Consider the following 26,190-nt stretch of genomic DNA (forward strand, 5'->3'; position numbering starts at 1 on the left):
TGTTGATTTATTTTTATTTGTTTTCCCACATTGTCTGTGCGGCAAAGACGTGTACTATATTATTGAATTTTATTCATAGAGGAAATTTTAACTTTAATCATAAAATAGAGGATATGCAAAAATCCTTTAATCATTGGTTGCCTAGAGACTTATCTATATTGGGCCGGAATCGGATTCTTCTAACTAAAACTGAGGGAATATCCAAACTTATTTATGCCCTATACTGCCCCAACAGTAATTAAATCAGTGAATTCCGTTCTATTTAAATTGATATGGAAAAATAAAACACAATATTTTTGTAAATTCCATATGGTTTGAGGATGAACATTGTGGTTTTAAAGCCATTGATTTTGAACCTCTACATTCAGAATAAAATGGCTGAAAGAGTGTTTATCAAAGCCACATTAAATATGGTACCACGTTCCTAAACATATTTTTAAAACTATTGGTGGCCTTGAGTTCGTGTTAGGATGTGATCTTGATTTATTTAAAATTCCTTTGAAATTTATATATATATATATATATATATATATATATATATATATATATATATATATATATATATATATATATATACTCACAACTTTCCCCCTCACAATTCCACTATATGGAATAAGATGTTGTTATCAATAGGAAATATTTTTTGATATGTCAAAGGCATTATTGTTATTCAAGGTTTATTCGATTTAGGATGGAATTTCTTATAACGATTTTATTAATAGATATCAGAATCAGCTTTATTGCCAGTTATACAAGTAATTTGTCTTTGTGACAGGAGCTTATAAGTAACTGTATTCCACTATGAAGAGATTTATTGTCATTTGTTTCGTTTTAATGTTTCATCCTTTCAGATGGAAAACATTTAAACAAATAAACGATGTGATCTAAAGTGCATCTGAACAGCAGTGAAACACTTTCTTATGATGTGTTACATTCATACGAGCAGACAGAGAAGTAAGTTTGGAGCAGAAGAAATTGAAATAAACCTTGTGTAAATTGTCAGATTTACACGCATATGTTACCAGACATGATCATATTCGTTTATCAAGAAACTTCACGTTGGGTCATAATTTCTATTTTTCTTGTAAGAACTTTGATATTAGGGCAAAAATCATATTCTTGACATTTTACAGCATGTATTCTGTAATCTGTCGTGGAATACATTTCAAAAGTAACCCTCCCAACCCTGAGTGTAGTAACAAACTTACAATGAGCATATTATCATTGGCGATTTTCATTAAGTGTTATTTTCTAGGAGATGTTGAAGTTTCAGTAAGGGATAAATCTTTCGCCTTTCATCTTACATATCCTGTTGCTCCAAAGGTCAAGGTAACTCATTGCAAAATCCTCTTTATGATTTCAATGTGAATTTACTTCACAATTTTGGCTTGACATATATAACTGGTTGTCAGTAAAAATGGAGAAAATAACTCCTATTGTTCTAGCAATTTGAATGCCCATATTTCTGACTATTGTTATTTCTGGGTAAATATCATATTCACACATGTAAATAGAAAAAACGTCCTCCTTTAATTTATTTCCCTGTGATTTTGTGAAATCATTACAGAGATTCAAATATTAAAAAAAAGAAAATAGAAAGATGGAATCCATATGTTCTTATATGCCAAAATATTCATTGTTTTAGTGCATTATTGAGTAGTGTCTTGTTTATCCTGTTCTGTCTTGAACCTTGCTCCTTGTCCTTGTTCCTTTATGTTTGTTCTGTGTGAGTTCACCCTGGCTATTGTGTCTTATGTTGTTTTGTGATGTATAATTGCAATAAAATGTACTGCATTATAACAATCTATATTATTATTTGTATTATTAACTATGATGATAATTATTATTATGTAGTTGTTGTTTTTGTTGCTGCTGTTGTCTTATAATAATTATAATGTTACCATAACAACATATCCTATAATTTAGGCCTAGTACAATAATAATTTAATAACCATGTAATAACTTTGTAATTTTAATAAAAATAATAATAACTACAATGTTTTATTACATTACCATGGAATGATAATAATGATACTAACAAGAAGAAGAAGGCGAAGAAGAAAAAGAAGAATGTTGTTATTGTTGTTAGTTTATTATTATTTTTTTACTTTTCCCCACATTGTTTGTGCTGTAAGGATAATGCACTATTTTATGACGATCTATATAATAATAATTATAATTTTATTATGTTATTGTTGTTCACATATAATTATTATTATATTAGCCTACTATAACAACATATGGTAACATACTGTATAGTCCTAATACAATAATTATTTAATATATACTATATATTACCATATATTACCAAGTGATATTATAATGAATAATAATAATCATAATACAGTAATAATAATAATGTTGGTGGTGGTATAATGAGACTTTTTTTTTTCACACATTGTTCGTGCCGCAAGGATAATTCACTATATGACCATTTATTAACAGTAAAGCAATTATATCTGCTATCTCAATTTTACATATTTATTATATTGTAAGATTATTACATTGTAATATAATGTCATTTTTTTTTTTTACCAGGTCCCACTCATTAGCATTATTCAGTGAATGTCACTGTGGTCCGAATGATAGTTTTGCTAAATAAATTATTTCATTCAATGAAATACAGTAAGTCATTTCTACATCATCCGTCGATTCGGATCACTACTGCTCTCCCGAAGGACATTACATCCTCTCAAGCAGAGGGGGGGACTCTCAGTTCAAAGTGATCTCCTCGCCATCGTCATGCTCTCTATCTCGGACCACACAGGGTCAAGAAAAACGCTTAAAAAAATAAGCAAATAGGCTACGGTTTACAGCAGTGGGAGGAGCCATAGAAGCCTAGCTGTGCGTCCTCGTCCGCTCAGTGGGAGGAGCCAACTGATGGTGCTGAGCAGCAATAAGAAAACGCACTGAGCAGAGGTAAGAGACTGATTTCATAACATTATTGTGCACTATTGTTTAGTCAGAATATTTGTTTCTCTTTCAGCGAATGGATATCATAAGCTGCATTTAACCATGGAAGTATTATATTTGGCAGGGGTAAAAGGCAATACGTAATAATCTTGCCACTCCCTGCAGTGCTGTGATGCCCTGGTCAAACCCTCTAATTAATTATTTAAAATTCTGCTTATAAACAAAACATGGTCGTGAATGATCTTTTAAGCCAGTATAAATAGACACATGTAAGCACAAGAGAGAATACAGAGTCGTGTCAGTGAAATTTAAAGGTCTGTGTGTAACTGTAGCACTAAAGTAACAGTTGGTGTAAATAACTGATGCACTCTTGGCCGAAATGTGGAGGTGTGTCCTCATCTAACGTCAAAAATGGCTTTTTGACATAATGCTGACCTGATCAAAATGCTGATACAGTAATTTGTCTGGAAAAAGAGGCTGATATACAGTAAGCTGTTTCACCACTTCGTTTAATGTGGTTTAAAAGCAGTTCAGGGAACACACAGAGAGAAACAAAACACATAAAAGTCAATCCCAAAATCTCAGGCACAGGATTTTGCTCTGTGGCCAAAGAAGTCACATTTGAGCTCTTAGCTTTGAGGTCCACTGTCACTGGAATATTTCTGTTTTCATTTGAACTCATTTTAATATTTATTCTTCATTAATGCAATGAGCAGGTTACACTTTACAGTAAGGTTCTATTCGTTAACATTAGTTAATGCATTATATGTAACAAACAAACAATTAACAATATATATTTCACAGCATTTGTTAATCTTTCTTCATTTTAGTTAATAATAATACAATTGTTCATTGTTAGTTCATGTTAGTTCATAGTGGATTAACTAATGTTAACACAATGTTTGATTTTAAAAATGTTTAACATTAAGACATGCTGTAAAAGTTTTGTTCATTGTTAGCGCATGTTAACTCATGTGGATAACTAATGTTAACAAATGGAACCTTATTGTGAAGTGTTACCAATGAGCATATCATAGGAATTACAGTTAATATAACTGAAATCAGTGGCTCTAACATTTCATTTGAATGCAGAATGTAGAAATGCTAATAATATAATTATGTCTCTATTCCAAACAAGAGTTGTCTGTCTGTCTGTCTGTCTGTCTGTCTGTCTGTCTGTCTGTCTGTCTATCTATCTATCTATCTATCTAGAAGAAGGGATAGATATGTAGAATGCTGATTTTTGTCTTTTTTCCTCAGTGTTCAGAGCATTGTTTATAAATCTTTCCTCAACTATGGAGCCTTTGCCTGACAGGGATCAGATTTTCACTCACATTCACTCCAGTGCATTATAAGAGCCCTGCTTGTCAATTGTGTTGAATGGCCTTGATACTATAGGTCTATCCTCTTCATTGGTTTCTGTTCTATTGAGTAATGGAGCAGTCAAATACAAGACATAGGCTCTCAGGTTTATTATGTAATGCTGTGAGAGGGGCTGATGTTGCTTTTAGATGTGAGATCAAAATATAGATTTTTAGAGGATCATGATTTTTGTAAATATTTTATGAAAACAGGGGTTTCATATTCAGCTCTCTATTACAAATGTGCACATGCAGAAATGACATAAAATTCATGAGATTTTTTTAAACAGGGGACAATGTAAGTCATTTAGTTGTTGAACTCTTAAGATCCATTAGCATAATAATAATTCACGAGGAGTGCCAACACACTGTCACGGCGAAATCGTCAGGATTCGTATGACTTTTCTAAATTTGGCTAATTTGTATGCTATCGTGCGACTGCACTCGTTTGAATTCCTACAACGTTCACTACAGCCAATGATGTCACTGGACATTGTTTCCATCTAATAAACAACAATTACTTGCGTCTGTCACACACAACAGCTTCCTTTCATGTTTATACACTCTACTGATTGTTTGAGTTTAGATAAGGGGCTTGAGGGCACGCCTTGTGCACAGAATGCGCGCTTCTGCATTAGACATCCGGGAATTTGCATGTGATGAAGTCACAAGTTTATGCCAACAACATCATGCAAAACCATACGAAATAGCCAACTCTTTGGTCTTTTCAGTCATTGATTTTTTTTAGTGCCATGGAACATCAGGTTCTGCTTCTTGAAATTGCTTTATACTGTACACAGTATCACAGAATTTAATCTGCTAACTGTAGTAAAAGGCTGACAATCAAAATTAATGTTGGACTACATTTCCATCTGCAAAATTGTTTTTGTGACTCCTGAAAGAGATTGATCCTCATGATTATATGCTTTCTCTTTAGATAAAATATGTTTATATTCATTCTTCAATAAAAACGATGCACAAGATGTCAAATGAGTTCAGATTTTGAAGTTAGGTTTGTCTGTTCAATTTGAAATGTTTAAACATTATGTCCCTCTGTAATGCTATTCACTGATGTAGTGTCTGCCAGTAGCATCCGTGTCCATTTCCATATCTGGGTCTCTTCAAGACCATTTTTTTTGGAAGAGGATAACATTAACAATTGAAAAATAGCCCCATCCTCCAAATCACAGCCTCTGCACCCTTTCAAAGGGAAAAAGAAGTCTTTATAATATATCTCTGGGCCTCTCTGTCTCCATCTCCAACTCTTATTACATGTTGACTGTTGATATGACGGTATCTGTGCATGGTCCATTTGGATGAGTTGGGAGATTAGTTTACATGATCACATTTTATGAATATCAAGTTATAAGATTTCTCAGTTTCACTGGCTACTCACTCCATTGCATGTACTGTAACAGCTTTCCTCTCTTGTTCTCTAAGAAATGATGTGCATGTGTCTTTTACAAGCCAGTAAAAATAATCAGAGTTTTGGAAACATTTGGTTGTAGTTCATTAATCAGACACAACTTGGAATTGAGATACACTGCTATATAAATAACACTGTTTTTAAGTGTACAATATCTAAAAGGCAAGCTCAGTTTAAAGTGATGTTAGCTTATTTAATCTTCCATCTCAATAAAATAACATATTTTTTATTTTTTATTTACTATGAGTTGCATGCAAAAAGTATTTGGAGACTTAAAGGGGTCATGACATGCCTTTTTTTTACATATATGTTCCTTAAGTTTCACTTGTAATATTAGTACATTTGTTTGGACAAAAAACAGTCAAATGTTTGTAAAACATGATCATTTTCCACTCTCATTCTGACCCTCTGTCATAAATGCTCAGTTTCTGTGCTGCTTCTCCTTTAAGACTTGACAGTAAACTGCCATTGTTATGATTGATTCTTTGCTCTTGACTGATCTTCTCTCTTTATTGCCATCTCACTGCTCACTGTTACTAGGCGGGGCTACGGAAGTGATTAAAGGTAAATTAGGCGTTGATGTGTTGAGGAGGCGGCCACAAGCAAATACCTACCACAGCGTGACATCACAATGTGGAGGAAGTAGAGAACTAGTCATTTTGGCAGCTTGGTTTCAACAAATGCTCTTTTTGCTGTGAGGAGGAAGTTTTGAGTTCTGAAGCTTACAGTATGTTTTTATAGTACAATGACCCCTTACATATCAAAAGTTCAAGGAAAATTTGATTCCTCATGTCATGACTCCTTTAAAAATGTATTCATTTAATTGCGTTGGAAAACAAAATGATCAAACCAAGTGGTATTTGCAAACAAATTCTCAGAATTACACTTTTCCGAGCCATTTTGCAATTACTTTTAACTGACATGTTCCACTAATGTTTGACAACTTACTTTTGTGAAATTCTTTGTTAAGTGTTTTTGGTCTATTTATTTAAAATAGATTCCATATGGTCTCAAAGGTTTAATATTGTGTTATGTAATGCAAACACATTCATAATTTTTGTGTGGCTTAAGTGTACAAATACTTTTTGGGTCAACTGTACAGTATGTGCACTTACACATATGTTATACAACAATCTTACTTTTACAACAATCTTACTTTTAATCTTACTTGTATTTTGCAGGGCTGAAAATGTCTGATGCATTTGGAGAACTGAAGGAATAAAAAATGCAGTGCAAGCCTTGTCTTTATGTGAGAAGAAAACAATAACCTTAATGAGGTGACAGTGTTGTGGATGACTTTCTTACTTCCTCACAATGTTCTCTTTACCAATATTCACTGTCAGACCATAAAGGAGCAGACCCACTTCCAGAGACACACAAACAAAAGGGGCCTGCCTCACTTATGGTGTTGTGGCTGGACTGTCCAGCTCTGTACAATGAAGAGACCCAAGCAGCAGTCACAGTCCCTTAGTTTTCTCAGCTTCTTCAGCCGAAAGCCTAAATCTGAGCCAAGGATTGAAAAGCCTTCTGGGACATTGAACAAGGAGGAGGTGGCCATCACTCTCACACCCAATGAGCATGAGCATGTGGAACAAGTAAGATAGTTGACATCTACACTTGTAATCTTTACATTGTTTACAATTTATTCAAATTTATAGAGTTATGTCACTTTGTGTAACAATGGCATCATCAAATAATGAATCAAAATGAATCATTTTTGGCTGAACTAACTCTTTAATAAGATTGAAGCGAGTCGTTACTTGTATAGCACATTCATTCTCATTTTCTTGCAGTGCTCTTAGTAACTTTGTTTCTCCTGTCATGTCCAGGCTCAAAGTGAAGGAGGTGGCAGTGGAGTGGCTGGAGGAGATCCCAGGAAAGTTAAAGGAGGTGGAATGGGAGATAGTGAGCAAGCTGCAGAGTCTGGAAGCAGGGGCTCATTGGGAGTACTGTCCTTGTCCTCCTCCAGTCAGGAGCAGCTGCTGGAGCACCTGGTTGAGTGCCCACTCTGCCTCCTGAGTCAACCACGTGGCCACTTCCCCCATCTGTCATCCTGTCATCATCGTGCATGCACGGACTGTTTGCGCCAATACCTACGCATCGAGATCTCTGAGAACCGTGTGGGTATTGCCTGCCCGCAGTGCCCTGAAGTGTTGGCGCTGCCTGATGTCCGTGCCATCCTGGATGACGGCACACTGCTGGAGCGGTTTGAAGACTTCCAGCTACGCCGCTTTCTGGCTGCTGATCCAGACACTCGCTGGTGTCCGGCACCAGACTGCAGGTTAACCATGTAACATCAATTTAATTAAATGGCATTGTAAAGAGTTATTAGACGGCTCTCTGCACTACTTGATTCTGATTGGTCAGTAGCGGCATTTTGCAGTCAAATATATTGTCTAATGCCACTAAACTCTAAGGTTTTTCCAGACCGATTTCTTACATAGCTGTTCTAGTTTAATTTCTCTAGTATAACTCTACGGTCTCTGTCTTCTCACATATTAAAGTAATATTTCAGGTTCAATACAAATTAAGCTCAATCGACAGCATTTGTGCCATAATATTGATCACCACAAACATTTATTTTGACTTGCCCCTCCTTTTCTTAAAAAAAAAGCCCAAATATGGGTTACATTGAGGAACTTACTATGGAAGAGAATTGGGCCAATATTTGAACATTAAAATGCTCACTTTTTCAAAAGTATAGGCTCAAGGCATAAACAATATGTACACTGCCAGGCCCAAAAAAAAGTCACATACTCTAACATTTGTCGTGGCATTGTTTCGCTAACCTTATGCAACATCACAACATTCATTTCCTTTCAGAGTTGCATTCATTTTTGGCCAAGAGATAGAGTTTAACCACTCTGTAAAGTCTTCATCAGTACATCCCAAAGACTTTCATTGGAGTTAAGGTCTGGACTCTGTGGTAGCCAATTAATGTGTGAAAATGATTCCTCATGCTCGCTGAACCACTCTTTCACAATTTGAGCCTGATGAATCTTGGCATCATCGTTCTGGAATATGCCGTGCCATCAGGGAAGAAAAAATCCATTGATGGGATAACCTTGGCATTCACACTATTGCGCTATCCCTAGCAACCGGGCCAATTTGGGTTGCTAAGGAGACCTGGTTGGAGTCACTCAGCATGCCCTGAGATTTTAACTCGCAAACTCCAGGGGTGGTAGTCAGCGTCTTTACTCACTGAGCTATCCAGGCCTCCTCTTGCTTTCACTATTAAACTTAGCTGTGAGTTCTACTGTCGATTTTTTACAATGTGACTTCACCAAGCATTTTATTGATCTCCGATCATGGTCATCCAAGATCTTTTTCTGACCACATTTTGAAGCTGTTGGTTCACCACTATCCTTCCAGGTTTTAATAATACTTTGGACAGTTCTTAACCCAATTCCATTGATTTCAGCAATCTCCTTAGTTGTTTTCTTTGCTTGATGCAGGCCAATCATTTACCATCTTTTTCACGACTATGGGATACATCTTCCGGCATTGTTGTTTGAGAAACGAGAATCTACATGCTGCATCAATTAGATTTAAAAGAATTGTTGCCATCTGAAACATATTAATTACTGCAATAATGATCCAATCATAGGCTCTTAAGTATCTGCTTATTTAAATCCAAATAGTGACTTTTGTTTGGCCAGGCAACCTTTTCGTAACTTTCAAATTATTTCAACATTATTCTCTTTATACTAAAAGTCAGGTATACCGGATAAATTTAAACAAATACGCTGGTTTCTTGATCGTAGTACAACATATGTCATACAAAACATACAATAGTGCATCATAACGGTGCAGTGCATTAGTAAACTGTCTGGTATAGTTCAGTAGTGTGTAGCTGTATGTGTGTATCAGGATGCTATGTTAGCTGATAAGAAGTTTTAGTTTAGTCTCAATGTTTGTAGTAAAACAATCATAACTGTAATTTCAATTATACTACCTCATCTGTCAGCATGATGCCAGTGAATCACGTTCAGTCTCTTTGTATGTTATGTCATTTGTTGCCATGTCATTGAAGTCAACAAAAAAAATAAATAAATAAAAGGACTGTAAAAATTATGATTTTAATAAAGCTCAAACAACAGAAGAATTAATATAAGTGCTCTTTTTTGGCATCATATTTCTGCTTTTAAGCCTCACTGTAACCTTGATTTTTCCTTTTTTTTAAGAAACGAAGGGACAAATTGAAATAAATGTTTGTGATTATCAACATTATGCCACAAATGCTGTCAATTGAGATTAACTTGTATTTAACCTGGAATATTCCTTTAACAACTAAATATTACATTTCAAATATTTCCATTTATGTGTCCATTTATTTGGTAAGTAGCATGTTCTAAGCAGGATTGTTTTTTTTTTTGTTTTTTTGTGAGATGATAACGGTAAATTATCTCTAATGTGTGACCAACATTTGATTTTCCTCTGCTGCTAGTCACAGGAGGTTAGATTGTGCTTTCATCAATAAGCTTGCTGACATAGCAGCAACACATAATATATCACAATGCAATTGCTAGTGAGAAACAGAATTAACTCGTTCAAAGAAACTATTTTGAATCAAAATGAGTTCTCCTGGAAAATATAATCTCTCAACTTGTAAAGCTTTAGGGGCTCTTCAGACCAAATGTATTATAGCGCTAAAAAAGCACCACAAAAGAGTAAAACTTTGAATGTCTAGAGACACGCCTGGAACAGTTGAATTTTTAATTTAAAAAATGTGCCGCTCCTCTGCAAGATGCATTATAACAGTCAAAGATGTCCATCTAGAGCAGAGGCATAGATTCCAGGGAACCCCCAATAATCAGAACAAGCAAACACAATCCCTCATTATTTATACAATGATCAATTGAAACATGAGTAAATGCTTCATGCTGCAACACTCCCAATGTTCAAGCCAAATCTATGGCCTTGTTTTAGAGCATATTTACATAGGAAATCAACTGAAAAACATAGGTGGTCTACCAGCTCCAACAGCTAGGTTGGCCTCAGCTCCACCAGTTGGCATTCCAGCTGATCTAACACTTTATCCTGCTTCGACCAGCTAGAAACTATGTAAACTCATATCAAACTGGTTTTAGCTGTTTTGTCCAGCAGTCATATTTGCTGTAATTGTTTTAATAAGCGTTGCATGTGTTATAAAGGGGAGAAAAATGGGGAGAAAGGCAGATCAGAGTGTCACCCGTGCTGCAGTGTGAATCACCCTCTACTCCATTGTGCATTATGTATAGTTCTGGATGCTAGTGTTAGGTTTCGCCACGGTAACTGGATCGGAGTAGTGATGGGAAGCCTTAGCTAAATGGCTGTATGCTTGGTATATCTTGTCAACAAGGTTGTATTAGGTATCACCTCCTGCCATCACACCACATGGGGCCTCAGAGCATTCTCTCTCTTTACTACCTGTGACTGATGAGAGGAGCAAAAGGACAATACTGGATGCTTTGTTGATAGTAAATGCCACAGTATCTGCTAACCCATTGACATATGTTCATTTATCAAATGTGTTTAAAGTCAAATCAAAATGAGAGTTTTGTGGCTTTTAGTTCATGTCTATCTGATTTGAAGCCATCTATATATAGTGTTCTCCTAAAAGTTGACAAAATTCATGTAAACTCAGCAAAAAAAGAAATGTCCTCTCATTTTCAACTGCTTTTATTTTCAGCAAACATAACGTGTAACTATTTGTATGAACATAAATAGATTCAACAACTAAGACATAAACTGTTTCACAGACATGTGACAAACAGAAATTGATTAATGTGTCCCTGTACAAAGGGGGGTCCAAATCAAAAGTAACTGTCAGTATCTGGTGTGGCCTCCAGCTGCATTATGTACTGCAGTACATCTCCTCCTCATGGACTGCACCAGATTTGCCAGTTATTGCTGTGAGATGTTACCTCAATCTTCCTCTAAGGCACTTGCAAGTTCCCAGACATTTCTGGGGGAATGGTCCTAGCTCTCACTCTCCGATCCAACAGGTCCCAGATGTGCTCCCAGACTGGATTGAGATCCAGGCTCTTCGCTGGTCATGGCAGAACACTGACATTCCTGTCTTGCAGGAAATCATGCACAGAACGAACAGTAAGGCTGGTGGCATTGTCATGCTGAAGGGTCATGTCAGGATGAGGGAGGAGGATGTCTTCCCTGTAACACACAGTGTTGATATTGCCTGCAATGACAACAAGCTCAGTCCGATGATGCTGTGACACACCACCTCAGACCATGAAGGACCCTCCACCTCCAAATGAATCCCGCTCCAGAGTACAGGCCTCGGTGTAAGACTCATTCCTTCGACGATAAATGTGAGTCCGACCTTCACCCCTGGTGAGACTAAACCATATCTTGTCGGTGAAGAGCACTTTTTGCCAGCCCTGTCTGGTCCAGCAAAGGTGGGTTTGTGCCCATAGTTGACGTTGTTACCGGTGATGTCTGGTAAGGACCTGCCTTACAACAGGTCTACAAGCCCTCAGTCCAGCCTCTCTCAGCCTATTGCAGACAGTCTGAGCACTGATGGAGGGATATATTGCATTCCTGGTGTAACTTGGGCAGTTGTTGTTGCCATCCTGTACCTGTCCCGCAGGTGTGATATTCAGATGTACCAATCCTGTGCAGGTGTTGTTACACATGGTCTGCCACTGCGAGGATGATCAGCCATCCTTCCTGCCTCCCTGTAGTGCTGTCTTGGCGTCTCACAGTACAGATATTGCAATTTATTGCCCTGGCCACATCTGCAGTCCTCATGCCTCCATGCAGCATGCCTAAGGCACGTTCACGTGGATGAGCATGAACCCTGGGCATCTTTCTATTTGTGTTTTTCAGAGTCAGTAGAAAGGTATCTTTAGTGTCCTAAGTTTGTATTACTGTGACCTTAATTGCTTAACGACCATTCCACAGGTGCATGTTCATTAATTGTTTATAAGATCTGTAAAGTTATTTGGATTTTTACAAAATTATATTTAAAATACAGTGTCCTGAAAAAGGGCCGTTTCTTTATAACTTAGTGTCTTTCTCTACCAAAAAATAGACCAAAAATATTGATGACTCATCTTGCACTCCACAGATTTTTGTCCAGTCCATTAGTAAGTTGCAAAACATAGTTTGTGGCTGTGATGTAACGAAAGTCTATTTTAAAAGAAAGAAAAATGAGCCTATCAAACTTCTTGTTTCAATAGGAAATATGTCAACATAGGAAATAAAACTGTGCTCATCTGCCCACTGCTTGGGGCCTTTAAAATATTGATTAAACACAACCAGCGTTCTTTGATATTTCCTCATGTAATTATGTTGTTTGTGTTGTTCATTAGCTTTGCAGTGATAGCTTATGGCTGTGCAGAGTGTCCCAAGCTAAGCTGTGGTCGGGAAGGTTGTGATACAGAGTTTTGCTACCACTGCCGCCAGCTGTGGCACCCAGACCAGACCTGTGACCAAGCCAGACGTCAGCGTGCTCGCCACACGTCAGGGGCCAATGATATTTCCACACTCTATGTGTTCAACGAGGAACCTGGTGGTATGGCACAGATATTTTGATAGTGCCAATATATGTTGGTTTATCTCAGTTTCCCAACTAAAGCTATGTTTGTAATGGAATACTTGCTTACTACTTACCAATTACTGTGCAGTATACACTGTATGCTGCTTACTGTTTACTAAAAACAGTAATTGAAGTTTTAGGCTACGTCCACACTAATACATTTTCATTTGAAAGCACACGTTTTTCTCTATGTTTTGGCCTTACGTCCACACTGAGGTGGCGGCATCTTGAAAACGCTCTCCCAAGTGGATACATTTGAAAAAGCCGTCTTCGCCTTGTAGTGTGGACAGGAAAAACAGAGATATCTGAAAATTATGGCATATTTGTTGTCATGTGATTCAGTCATGTGATCCATTCATCCCAAAACAATCAAGATGGCAGCCCATGTTATAACACAGTTTTTGTGCCTGCTATTTACTTTGAGAGCATTGTTAAGATAAATGTTACTTTGTGCAACCTACACATTGCATTCCATCAAAGGCGACGAGAAGTTTGCCCAGAATTGCTGTTCGGCGATGGAACACAAGGACAGTTACGTTTCAGACAGTACATGGAACGGCTGTTTTTTGCATGCACAGTAAGGTGATTTAAGAGTTGACACACATTTAAGTGTGGACAAGCAACGTTTGGAAAACACGTAAAAACGAAGTGTTTCAAAAAGGAAAACGCCATTTTCAAATGTAGCTAGATTAATGTGGATGTAGCTTCATTCCAAGATTTCAAGTGGTATGCTACATGGATGTCACATGACCTCATTTTGTTTGTCACATGACCTTATCACATTGCATATGAGTAGCATCTAGTTAACATCTAAGAAATAAAAATAGTTATTTTGTGTTTTTAATCCAATTTTGTGCAAGCATGTCTCAACTATCTGATAAAAACTTTTGTCAAGCAGCTTTAATTGCTTTTGATCTTGATGGCCATGTCAAACGTTGTGGGATACAGGATAGGGTGCAGTGGCTATATTCAGAATAGCTTACGAAGTAAGAGTAATATGGTAGTGTGCTCCTCTGAACAATGCGAATGTGTTCTCGTTGGATGCTGCACATTTTGACAAATGCTGTAGGTCATTCCATACATATAGAAAATGTGCACACTGTACACAGTATACACACTACATACAGTACAGAACAGCAACTATAGTAAGTAATGTGCTAGTATACTATGGAGTATGCTGTAAGAGTAAGTAATATGCTAGTATGCTATTCCACAGCTTATGCATCTTCTCTATCTCTTAAGTTTATTCTGCTCTTTCTGTTAAAGATGCAGAGGAGATCAAGCCCTGTCCACGCTGTGGTGCCTACATCATGAAGACTAATGATGGCAGCTGTAACAGAATGAACTGTACAGTGTGTGCCTGTCAGTTCTGTTGGCTGTGTATGCAGGAGATCACAGACGTTCACTACCTCAGGTAAACACACACACACACACACGCACAGTCATCATGTTGCAGTAAGAGAAACCATTCTGCTGTCAAATATACCTGTATTTATTAAGTTCACATAAAATGATGTAGGGTACAGTTCACTCTCTATAATTAACAATGAGAAAACTTTTAACCAGTGTACTGTACGTAGCACAGTGGCTTTCACAGACAAATATAAGGCATTTGCCAGCAACCACATACTGTAGCCCACATTCATCATCAGCGCCAGAGTTTGTGTGCTAGTTAAGCTACACTTAAAACACATTCGGTCCAAGCTAAACAGGGATAATCCTTTCCAGTCCTACAATGCTGTCGTTGTACAGAGTTGTTTACTTGGCTTACTTTCTGAACATTTCAAATTATCAGATTTGGTTAATTACTCTTAATCAACACAAAGCTTTCAAAGGCTGATGCATTACAGAGGTCTTTGATCTTTAAAGTAGTGACTTTGCTTCCAGTTTCAGTGGAATATCACTTCACTAAAGTTGATTTCGGATAGATTTTTTCCACTCTTGGATGCCGGCCAGCTCAACATTCATCAATTAATCAGTACAAATGTCTGTTCATATTTCCCTGTCCATGCAACCCAACCCCCAGTATTGGTTCGAAGCAGATTTTCTTAATTTAATTAATGCCCCATTTTGCTGGGCTCTAGCCAGGTGGAGATTTTTTCAATAAACTGAATTAACTTTTGAAAAAACAAACAAATAAATAAATAAAAAAATAGAAATTTACCACACCAGCTAATGGCTGATGAATTAAGAATATTTAACAGGCATACATTTTTATTACTAGCAAAACTGTATTTTGCATAATTTTTTTATTAATTAAAAATATTTATATTTGTATTTATGAAAATGGTTACCACACCTATGGTATCACTTCTGAGGCTATAGATTTAACCACTAGAGTCTTATGGATAAAGAAAAAATAAAGAAATATAATTTCATGAAGCTTTAGTCTTTAGTAGACTGTTTGATTTGCAATTTAAAACATGTATTATGTTGCATTTCATAATAAAAATGCCAGCCAACTATGGGATCAAACAGGTATCATGGTCACAGATCCAAAAATATTAAGCATGAATCAAAAAATAATAATCACAAATAAAAAATAGTAAGTGAAAACATTAATCAAACATCAAAACCAACCAAGCCTTGTTCTTTTTTTTTTTTTTTTTAGATATGCAGCCGATAACCTACAAACAAGGAAGTCTTAAATAATGCCTAAACTAAAGACTCTGCTAACTAAATTCAGCTGACTCGATACATGTGTTAACGGACTATGATAATGGCCTACTCGGACAACACATTGTTTCCTGGAGCAGGCAGAAAATACTCAAAACAGACACAAGCAACGTATCTATCAACCACAAATAATGCCCCTCTTCAAATGATTGGCTAGAGGAGGAGCTGTCGATCAAGAACTAGTGGACCAATAGGGATGCAAAATGCCGCCTGATTTACATGAAACTCTACTCATAAGTTTTGGAGTACCAAGTGCAGAACTTGGAAACAAAAGCAAAGAAAAATACAGAGTAAGTGTACAAAAAACAAAATGAAAATATGAGCAAAATTGTCAGAGATCACAAAAAGTAATATAACCAAGGAAAACATGATTTTATTTGTTTGCTTTTATGTTTCTGTTGTTTTTTTACAGCATATTTTAAATGTGTTTATATATTTTAGATTCATGCGTATTATATTTGGATCCGTGACCACAATATTTTGACGGGATGTTGATCCCATAACCAACTGGTGAATTTAATGTTTTTGCTAAAGCCATTTTTCTCACCTTGAATGCTTTTAGAGTGTTCATTTTGGAGTCTGGATAGTATATTAACATAATTCTATTTTAGTAGAACTATATCATATATACAGTATATATGTAGTTACAAGAAGATAATAGGAGAATGCCAAATCAACAATTGTTAAAAGCTCTCTTCAATAATTAGAAAATTCTGTCATTATTTGCTCACTCTTATGTTGTTCCAAACATGAATGACTTTCTTTCTTCTGCGGAGCACAAAAGGATATGATTTAAAGAATGTTGGGATGCTGATTTCCATAACATAGCAGTTGATATTGCCTCAATTTAATCTTAAAAAAAGCACCTAAAGTTTCATAATTCATGCAACTCGTGCATCATATTCCAAGTCTTGTAATTGACTCGGAAATCAAATTAAGTCAGTTGTAATGTCAGTAAATTAAATATGGCGACACGTCACAAACATCAAGCCTCATTGGTTCTTGTGCATCTCCTGGTTTGGAACGACATCAGGCTGAGTAAATAATGAAATAATGTTTGGAAGAACTATCCCTTTAACACAAAATAGATCCCTGTTGTACATGTCTGCTTTATTTCTGTCTGATGACATTAAAAGTGCTTATATTCTCTTTCCGTTTACCTATCTTTCTTTAGCCCCTCTGGCTGCACTTTCTGGGGAAAGAAGCCGTGGTCAAAAACCCGAAAGGTTTTGTGGCAGGTTGGCATGCTGCTTGGGGCTCCTGTGGTGATATCACTCATAGCGGGTATTGCAATACCTGTCATCATTGTGGGCATCCCAATTTATATGGGCCGCAAGGTAACGACCTAAACTGTGCTGCATTATTTAACTCTAAATTCTAACCCATCCAGTGAGCTGTTATGTCTTATGTCTCTCTGTGGTGAAATGGATCAGGTGACTGTTTAATAGCTTTGGGTTGAGTAGGAGACAAGGTCATGCCCCTGGCTGTATGCTCATCATAACAAAAGTGCTGCTGTATGCATGAATGTAAATTTATGCAAATCAACCAGACCTTTCAAGACAGGTAAATGTAATATAGAAAACTTTTGTAGGGAGTCTTTCACTGTTCCATTTGATTAAGGAAACCATTATGCAAAGATGAAGTGTATTATTTTCCCAATGTTAAATTGCAGAGATAACTATAAGTAAGCCATTTGTAGGTTGATTTCCCCCCTTTTTCTCTGTGGCGCTATCACAACATTGCTCTGTTTGTTTGAGCATCCCAACCAGCCCGACATAGCAACATTGGCTCAACCAAAAGCATCAGTTTGGGGCGGGACTATCTTTTTATCAAACAATGGCAGATTAGTTCTGGAAACCTGTTTGTAAAACAATTTATTATTTTTGCATTTCTGTTTGGTGCTGGTAGAGGCCCACCTTTAAGGACTCCAAGTCAAGAGCAACTGCCAAGATATTTTTTAGTAAATCACATAAATCTTAAAATGTGATTACTTCCGTTTGTAGGTAATGCTTCATTCTAATTCTTTTACGCAACTCTTTAAGTCTGTATCTGTTGCTTGCCTCTCAGGTCCACGGTCGCTGTAAGAAAAACAATATCTCAGGAAGTAAGCATTATTTGACAGTGGCCAGTGGGGTCATGATGTCTGTTTTTGTGTCTCCAGTCATAGCGGCTATTACTGTGGGTAAGAACCTCATCCATACATTTTGATCGAGGTTGTGTATTCATGGAATGATGAGCATTTGAAATATTGTGGTAACTTGCCCTATATGTAAGTTGCTTAGCTTTGCATTGTTTTAAATATAATTGAGGTCATTTTATTTTATGTATATTTTTGGTTTCTAATGCTAATTGAACGCAAAATGAAAACTGATGTAGAAGAACGGTCAACAAGCAGGGGTCATTTTGTTGGCTTACAGCAGCATAAAAGTGCTGAGTTGAGCAGTATTTCTTCATATTAATTCCTCTGGCATGAGCCCAAACAAATTAAGCAACTTCTCAACTTTTTCACTCACTCTGATGCCATCCCAGATGTGTATGACTTTCTTTCTTCAGCAGAACACAAATGAAGATTTTTAGAAGATAGAGCTCTGTCAGGTGCTTATAATAGAAGTACATCGGTGCCAGCATTTTGACCGTCCAAAAGTCATATTTAGGCAGCATAAAAGTAATCATGTGACTCCAATTGATCAATGAATATGTTTGATATATTTGTGTAAAAATAAATAGATAATTAAAACGTTATTAACTTTTAAAAAGCTCCACCTGCCAGCAGCTGACGCAAAGCATGATGTAAACGTGTTGGCGAGTTCTTGTGAGAATTCGGAAGCGGCGCTTATTTGAGAGTTCATCCATTTCAAACTGCAATTTAAAGTTATAAAAGTTTTAACTATCTACTTGTTTTTTACATAAACCTATAGATTTGCTTCAAAAGACATTCATTGATCGACTCAGTCATGTGGATTACTTTATTGCTGCCTAAATATGACTTTTGGACCATCAAAGTGATGGCACCCATGTACTTGCATTATAAGGACCTCACAAACCTCTGTCTTTCTCTAAAAATCTTAATGTGTGTCATACTGAAGAAAGACAGTAATACACATCTTGGATGGCATCAGGATACGTGAATAATGAGAGAATTTCCAATTTTGGGTGAACTATTCCTTAAAGATTCCTGTCTCTCACAGAAGATCCCATGAATGAGCAAGGCAAACAGCAACAAACACCCATAATATATATACAGTATATATACATATATATATATATATATATATATATATATATACTGTTAAAATTATGGATTTTTTTTACAGTGTATACACCGTTAAAATTACGGACAAAAATGTCCGTAATTTTAACGGTAAACATTTTTTCATTGGTAAACGGGCAGTAACCTTAAAATATACGGTAAAACATTATAATATATTTAAAAAGTCAATACATTTAATTTTAGAGTACAATGTTATAAAAATTACATTGTAACATGTAAAAAGTTGATTTTACTGTATAAATAACGGTAAAAATGTATATTATGTGTAACAAGAGAGTATGTGTACTTTTTACAGTAAATTGTTGTTAAAGTTACGGTAAAAAAACAATTATCGGGAATTCCCAGAATTCCCTGCGTTTCCCATCACATTTCATTATATTTAATGGGAATAGTTGTTTCTTCTTATTTTTAATATCAATCATGTACATTGGGGTGTTCTGTGTAATATTGTTATAGTTGATGTAGTTTAGTTAATGTTTATTGCATTATTTTAATTTTATATGTGTTACGCTGATGGTGTTTAGTGTTTGTGTGAGTGACACTTGAGCACTTTCTCTACATGTTTATTTGTCACTGCTCTTGGATAGGCCACTATTGATGAACTTCATGTCATCATGTGCCTTTCTGTAAATATTACGGTGAGTAACAATACATTATAAAGTGAAAAGCAGATTTTTACAGTTTCATAAGGTTAAAGTATTACGTTTATATAATTGCATAATATAAATGGTAATGCGGCGTAAAATATACAGGCATCAAAATTACATCCTGTAAAGCCTGAATACCGTATTTTTCACAGTGACTTTCTGTCAAACACAGCTGCCAGTTTTTACTGTAAATTTAACAGGATTTTTTTACAGTATATATATATATATATATATATATATATATATATATATATATTCAAAGTATACATATATATATGTATACTTTGAATGAACAAAAAGGAAGATAAAAGAGCTTTCAAAGCAAGTAAGGGATATAATTGTGAAGAAGCACAAATCTGGGGAAGGATACATGGCCATTTAAAAGACAATGACATCATACAAAAGCTGAAGAAATATGGAACTCCAGTCCCATATCTCCAGTGAACTGAAGAAAAACAAAACAAAACAAAACACATGTTTTTGCAAAACGTCATTTGGAAGAACTTTTTGGCTTAAACACAAAACCTATGTTTGGTGAAAAAGCCAACACTGCACATCAGCCGCATTGCACCATCCTCACAGTGAAACACACTGTTGGTAGCAGCAGGGAATGGAAATCTTGTGAAGATTGATGGGATAATGAATGCTGACCTCTAAATTGCTGTCCATCACCGATCCCCAACTAAGTACAACTTGAGCAATTGTGCAAGAGGAATGGGCTAATATTGCTTCATCACATTGTGCAAGGTTGATAGAGACTTATCTAAAAAGACTGAGAGCTGTAACAGCTGCAAAAGGTGGTTCAACCAAGTATTAAAGTTGTAAAAAGTAAAAAGTTTAGTTTTATTTTTGTATTTTTATTTTAAGAGGTTTTGGAGATGTTTGTATTTTATTTGTCATGATATACAATACTGTGTACCAGCTGGGGGGAAAAGTCATGCTTTAATAGGGCTGGGCAAAAAAAAAAAATGTATTTATTTATTTTTTGATGATTCGATATCAATTCTCAAAAGCCATGGATCAACCTTTTACTCTATGTGCAACACTCTACTACAATGAGCTAACTTGTGCATGTGCTAACTTAAAGACGCTGTTTACAAATGCCGTTTTTTTTTAAAGAGACAAAACCGGTTTAATCACATGTTCAACAAATCCATGTAAATAGTAGAATTTATGCAATTAAATTGAAATATACCCATATGAATCGATATTTAATCAAATCGAAATTGAAATCAAATCGAAAGCTTGTGAAGCGAATTGGGAAATCTGTATTGATACCCAGCCCTATAATTTAATTTGTTCTATATTTTGAATCTGAGGACTGAGGGCTGTTTCAAGGCAGTGCATATACAGTATGTATGTATATATATATATATATATATATATATATATATATAAAAACAATAACATACAAGAAATAAAGACCCAACAGGCTGCAGGAGTAAGTACATTTTGTCACTGCACTCATCGAATAGACCAAACACTCAGTCACTTTTCATATAACACACAGGTTGCTTTTAAGAAACTCAGATCCTTAGATCTTTCATTCATATCCACACATGCATATGTGCACACACGGCAACCGCCCCAATCGTCTCAGATGACTCATCTATCTTCTGCTTTGGCACCCCTGTTAGAGCTGTGAAAGGGAGGGAAAAAGTACAGCAGCTGGCTGCAACTCAAATGTCAGAGCGATCTCCATGGCCTAACGTGAATTCCTGAGCACAGCGCATTCATTACTCTGTCCAATCCACCCTAAACCCAAAGCTTGTGTTCCATCTCTTACTCCCCTCTGAATAACCATGTGTGTTCTCCAGCTCTGACCTCTCTTTAGCAGAGCCATAGAGGGGCCTCGTCCCCTGAATGCTCCTGCCAACAAAGACACTCTGTTCGTATCTGTAACCCAGAGGATGATGAGCTTTTGTGTCCTGTTTTGTTTATGGATTGTTGTCCTTGTATTTACTGTTGCATTATGCCTCAGTGTTATAGTGCTATGTGAATTATTGCCCCCATTTTTCCTTCTTCAAAATTATTTGATTCAAAATAAGAGACCCTTTATCTCTAACTATGTCTAACCTTTGATCAGAATATTTCCCTGTGTAGTTTTTTTTTTTCATATAAGCCCCCAAACATTATAGCTGATGAGTAAATCATTAAATAGACATTACAAAAAGTGGCTTTAGAAGCCAATATATTTTACATGTTTTAATATGTTTTATATTATTGAACATAAGCCTTGCTTTCAGTCCACTGCAATCCATTTTGCAATCATGTTGTCAAGCCATGGTAAACTTCAGGGCCGTTCACATGGGAAGTGTTCTTGTGTTCCATCTGTGCAAATTTTTTTAATTGTTTGTCTATGTATGCATACAGATGGATATTTTAAAATACTGAAGTAATTAAAAAAGTAGTTAAATCAAATAAAATGAAAAAAGCAACTCTCAAACCCCTGCATTCTGTTCCATTCTGATGTGTTTTGCTGTTTTGAATGCAAGAGCGCACCTTGTCTGAACAACACCTTACAATGTTTTGCAACCAGCTCTTGGGCTAAAACATGATATGCAAAGTTGGTGCTTTATACTTGAATTGCTCTTATTATGAAATTGACAATTTGGGTCAGGGGTCATGATTAATTGCATTAATGATTGTTGTTTTATTATTATTATTATTATTATTAATAATTGCACTAAATAATAATTTCTAATTACATTTTTTTTTTTTTTTTAAGGGGTTGGAGTGCCACTTATGTTGACCTATGTCTATGGGGTAGTGCCCATGTCATTGTGCCGGAATGGCTGGTGCAGGCCACAAACCGAACCTCCTGAAATACGGAATATACAGCTTGAAGATCTGGCCAATTGTAAGTTCAACTTTAAAATCCACCTTTCCAAAAAATTGGAAAATATGATAATATATAACCCATGATGTAGTCCCTGTTTACCAGAACAGGATTAAGCCCTGCTGTATTACAACACAGCTAACCTTCATTGGAATAGTTCACCCAAAAATTAAAATTCTCTCATCATGTCCTCACCCTCATGCCATCCCAGATGTGTAGGACTTTCTTTCTTCTGCAGAACACAAACAAAGATTTTTAGAATAATATCTCATATCTGTAGGTCCTCACAATGCAAGTGAATGGTGACCAAACTTGATCAACTTTGAAGCTCCAAAAATCACATAACTTCAGCATAAAAGTAGTCCATAAGACTCCAGTGGTCTATGTCTTCAGAAGCGATATGATTGGTGTGGGTAAGAAACAGATCATTATTTAAGTCCTTTTTTAACTATAAATCCCCACTTTCACATTCTTAAAGTGAAAGTGGAGATTTATAGTAAAAAAGTATTTAAATATTGATCAGTTTCTCATCCAAAGTGATTGCATCACTTCAGAAAACCACTGGAGTCCTATGGATTACTTTAATGCTGTATGTGATTTTTGGAGCTTGAAAGATCAGGCCACCATTCACTTTCATTGAAAGTACCTACAGAGCTGAAATATTCTTCTAAAAATCTTTGTGTTCTGCAGAAGAAAGAAAGTCATACACATCTGGGATGGCATGAGGGTGAGTAAATGATGAGGGAATTTTCATTTTTGGGTGAACTATTCCTTTAAACCTTAGTTTGCAATACCCTAACATTTGAGTTTGCATTTGAGTATAATGATTGTAACTGTAATTCTAATGCAGAAAGTATTAGCATTGGCCTGATCTGATGACATTTAAACTTCTCTTGAAGATCTTCTATTTTCTCATGTAGTCAGTGACCCTTGGACCAGCCAGCCTAATCCAACTCTAACTGATGGAAGCATACAGGAAGAGAGTGGCAGTGTGGAGGATGTGATGCCACTTCCCGGCACCAGTGTGGTCCAGTCAGGAGCAGATGGCTCCACTGAACTGCCAATGGATAGACATATTGTCAACCCTGAGCAGGATGTCCAGTCAGATGAAGTGGATGTAGTTGAGGAGTGTGCCTTCAGTAGCACACAAACATTTGCTCTAAGGTGAGCACATTTCATATTGTAAATAAAACAATAAAGAAAACCAGAGAACCATATTTTATATACTGTATTTGTGCCTTTGTGTTTTTTTCTTAAAATGAGTAGGGAAGGGGCCAATATTGAGGTTCGTGTAGAGATCGAGGCCCAGCCTCCTGGAGGGCGGAAGCCGAGTCTTAGCAGTATTCTGTCTTGTAAGAGCCTGTCCTCAGAATCACTCAGCCAGCCCTGTGAAACTTGGTGTGCCTCTCAGCAGACAGCTCCCGAGATTGACAGCCTCTGAACGACTCCTTGGAAACAACTGCTTCCACCACACACCAATACTCTCAACAGGTTCATCCAGCTCTGCCTGCTAACGTGGAGAGTCAGCTTCATGGAAACCAACAGAGAGAGAGAGAGAGAGTGTGTGTGTGAGCGAAAATAAAGACAGAAAGACAACAAAAGGAGATGAATGTCCAGGGCAGCTGCCAAAATACTATAAAGGAGATTAAAGACAATATAAACTGAAATGATCAAGCGCATGTTTGTCAGCAAGTTTAAAGAGTGATAACCAACTTTTTTACTGCGTTCTATAAAAAACATTGCCTATCTGGATGCTGATCTGTTTCATTTATTTGATAGTTATTCGCTTTTATCTAATGACCATACGGTTTATGTCCTCTGACTGATCCCAAGAATAAAAGCAGATTAAAAGCATGGTTTGTTCGGCAAGGATTGGTAGCCTGATGTGACATGTGACTACCAACAAGGTGAAATGCAATACCTCTTTGTCTGAAGATTAGTATGCTGCAGGTTAATGCTTACAGAGTTGTAAATGGGCTTTTCCCTCATGGTATTCATTCATCTGAATTCTGTAATTTGTTGCATAACATGGGTCGCTGTCCCATTTTCATGAAGGAGCGGCGAGATCTGGGGGATTGAGATTTAGCCCCAATTCTCATTCTGTTGCTGTTATATCCTGAGAATGAAAATCTTAGGTCAAAGTTTGTGATCTTTGGGGAAAGTTAACATTATAAAGACTGTGATTTTGATTGCTGCTAAGAAAACTGATAAAAATAACCATCATGTCAAATTGCTCCAAATAAGTGGTTCTTAACTAGTGTTTTGCTACTCGCAGGTCTAATATGCAACTAAGCATATATCGTTCATAGTAAAGATTGCAAAATACATAGGCTAATCAAATTTTTAAAGGGGGGAGAAAACACTTGTCTTTTGTTATTTACATCAAAGGCAGTCTGTCCAATAAAACACTTATCTATCACTTAGAAGTCAACATGGACAAAACTTTGCAAGGTACAAGAAAATGTTACTTGCAGCAAGGATAAACATGATGTTTGTCATTCACAATGTGTTTTGTAGAGTTAATTATTTGGCATATAAATCTAATTAATAATAACCTTTGTAAGATAAACAATTTTGGTACTGTGTTGGGTCATCACTTGATGTCCAGTATAAAATCTGGCTCCTGATGAAAAACCAGTTGAAAACCACTGCTCTAAATATTGTCTCTCTTAACCCTTCTATTGTCTCAGGGTCATTTTTGACCTGGGACAGGTAAAAAATATGTTATAAATACTCCATAGTTTTTGGTTCTGGAACCAAACATTGTGACTTTGTCAAGACCATCAAAACAAACAAAATAAAGTTTTTGAAGTTATTGTTCAAGAGAAATAACCATTTAAAACAAATTTTGTTCCATCTCTTTCTCCCTCTGAATAACCATGTGTTCGCCGTCTCTGACCTCACTTTAGCAGAAAGTGTCCTTTCAAATCTGACTTTCTGGATGTTATACAGCTTTAAACATGGGCACAGGCAACGTTTATTTAGGGGTGTCCGGGGGCCTGCTCCCTTGCTCTCTCGAGTATGAGTAGCATTCATGTAACTATTGTCATTTCTTCCAGTAACCTTTCACACAGACGCGTTTTCGCGCTAAAAACAAAACGCGCACAACGAATAGAGCAGAACGCAGGCGTCTCGAGACGTGTTTTATCGCTTGAAGAAGTTTTTTTAATGTGACACAGCATCTAAAAATGCAGAGCTCCTGTGAGAGATGCTAAAAACACAATGAAACGTGACGCGGTTTTCAAAAGAAATCCAGCTCCTACATGGGAAACGACTGAAAAATAGCGGATGCAACAACAAGTTCAGTTTGAACAGCCCCTTGTTCAGGTGACACATCACTAGCTGAAGTTTCTCAAAGTTTCCTCTCAAAAAGACAGAATTTTTTTCCGTTGACTGTAGGTAAATTGTCATTGTATCCAGCGCTATTTGTTCTGCGTTCGTAAATATCTTGATACTGTTTTACTGTGTGAAAGCTCCAAATGATTCAGTGATTCAGAGTCTTGCACTGAATCACGAA

The 26,190-nt window shown here is 36.4% G+C and overlaps 1 protein-coding gene across 3 annotated transcripts; it reads left to right on the forward strand.

Moving 5' to 3' along the window:
• The first annotated feature begins 2,872 nt into the window (after positions 1-2,872).
• si:ch211-278j3.3 (E3 ubiquitin-protein ligase RNF19A) lies at positions 2,873-25,446 on the forward strand. 3 transcript variants are annotated; one of them, XM_052096098.1, is made up of 10 exons: positions 2,873-2,919; positions 6,882-7,295; positions 7,530-7,981; positions 13,014-13,216; positions 14,507-14,654; positions 17,091-17,253; positions 17,984-18,098; positions 22,563-22,694; positions 23,573-23,837; positions 23,940-25,446. In XM_052096098.1, exons 2-10 carry the CDS (start codon positions 6,993-6,995, stop codon positions 24,112-24,114), a joined length of 1,956 nt encoding a protein of 651 aa, XP_051952058.1. In that variant the 5' UTR covers positions 2,873-2,919; positions 6,882-6,992; the 3' UTR covers positions 24,115-25,446. The 3 variants fall into 3 exon arrangements, with proteins under 3 accessions (XP_051952058.1, XP_051952059.1, XP_051952060.1); XM_052096099.1 differs by having other exon boundaries at positions 23,594-23,837; XM_052096100.1 differs by lacking the exon at positions 2,873-2,919 and having other exon boundaries at positions 6,894-6,949; positions 7,044-7,295.
• Positions 25,447-26,190: the final 744 nt, after the last annotated feature.

The sequence above is a fragment of the Xyrauchen texanus genome, chromosome 28 (genome assembly GCF_025860055.1).
Source record: "Xyrauchen texanus isolate HMW12.3.18 chromosome 28, RBS_HiC_50CHRs, whole genome shotgun sequence".
In the NCBI taxonomy this organism is placed as follows: domain Eukaryota; kingdom Metazoa; phylum Chordata; class Actinopteri; order Cypriniformes; family Catostomidae; genus Xyrauchen; species Xyrauchen texanus.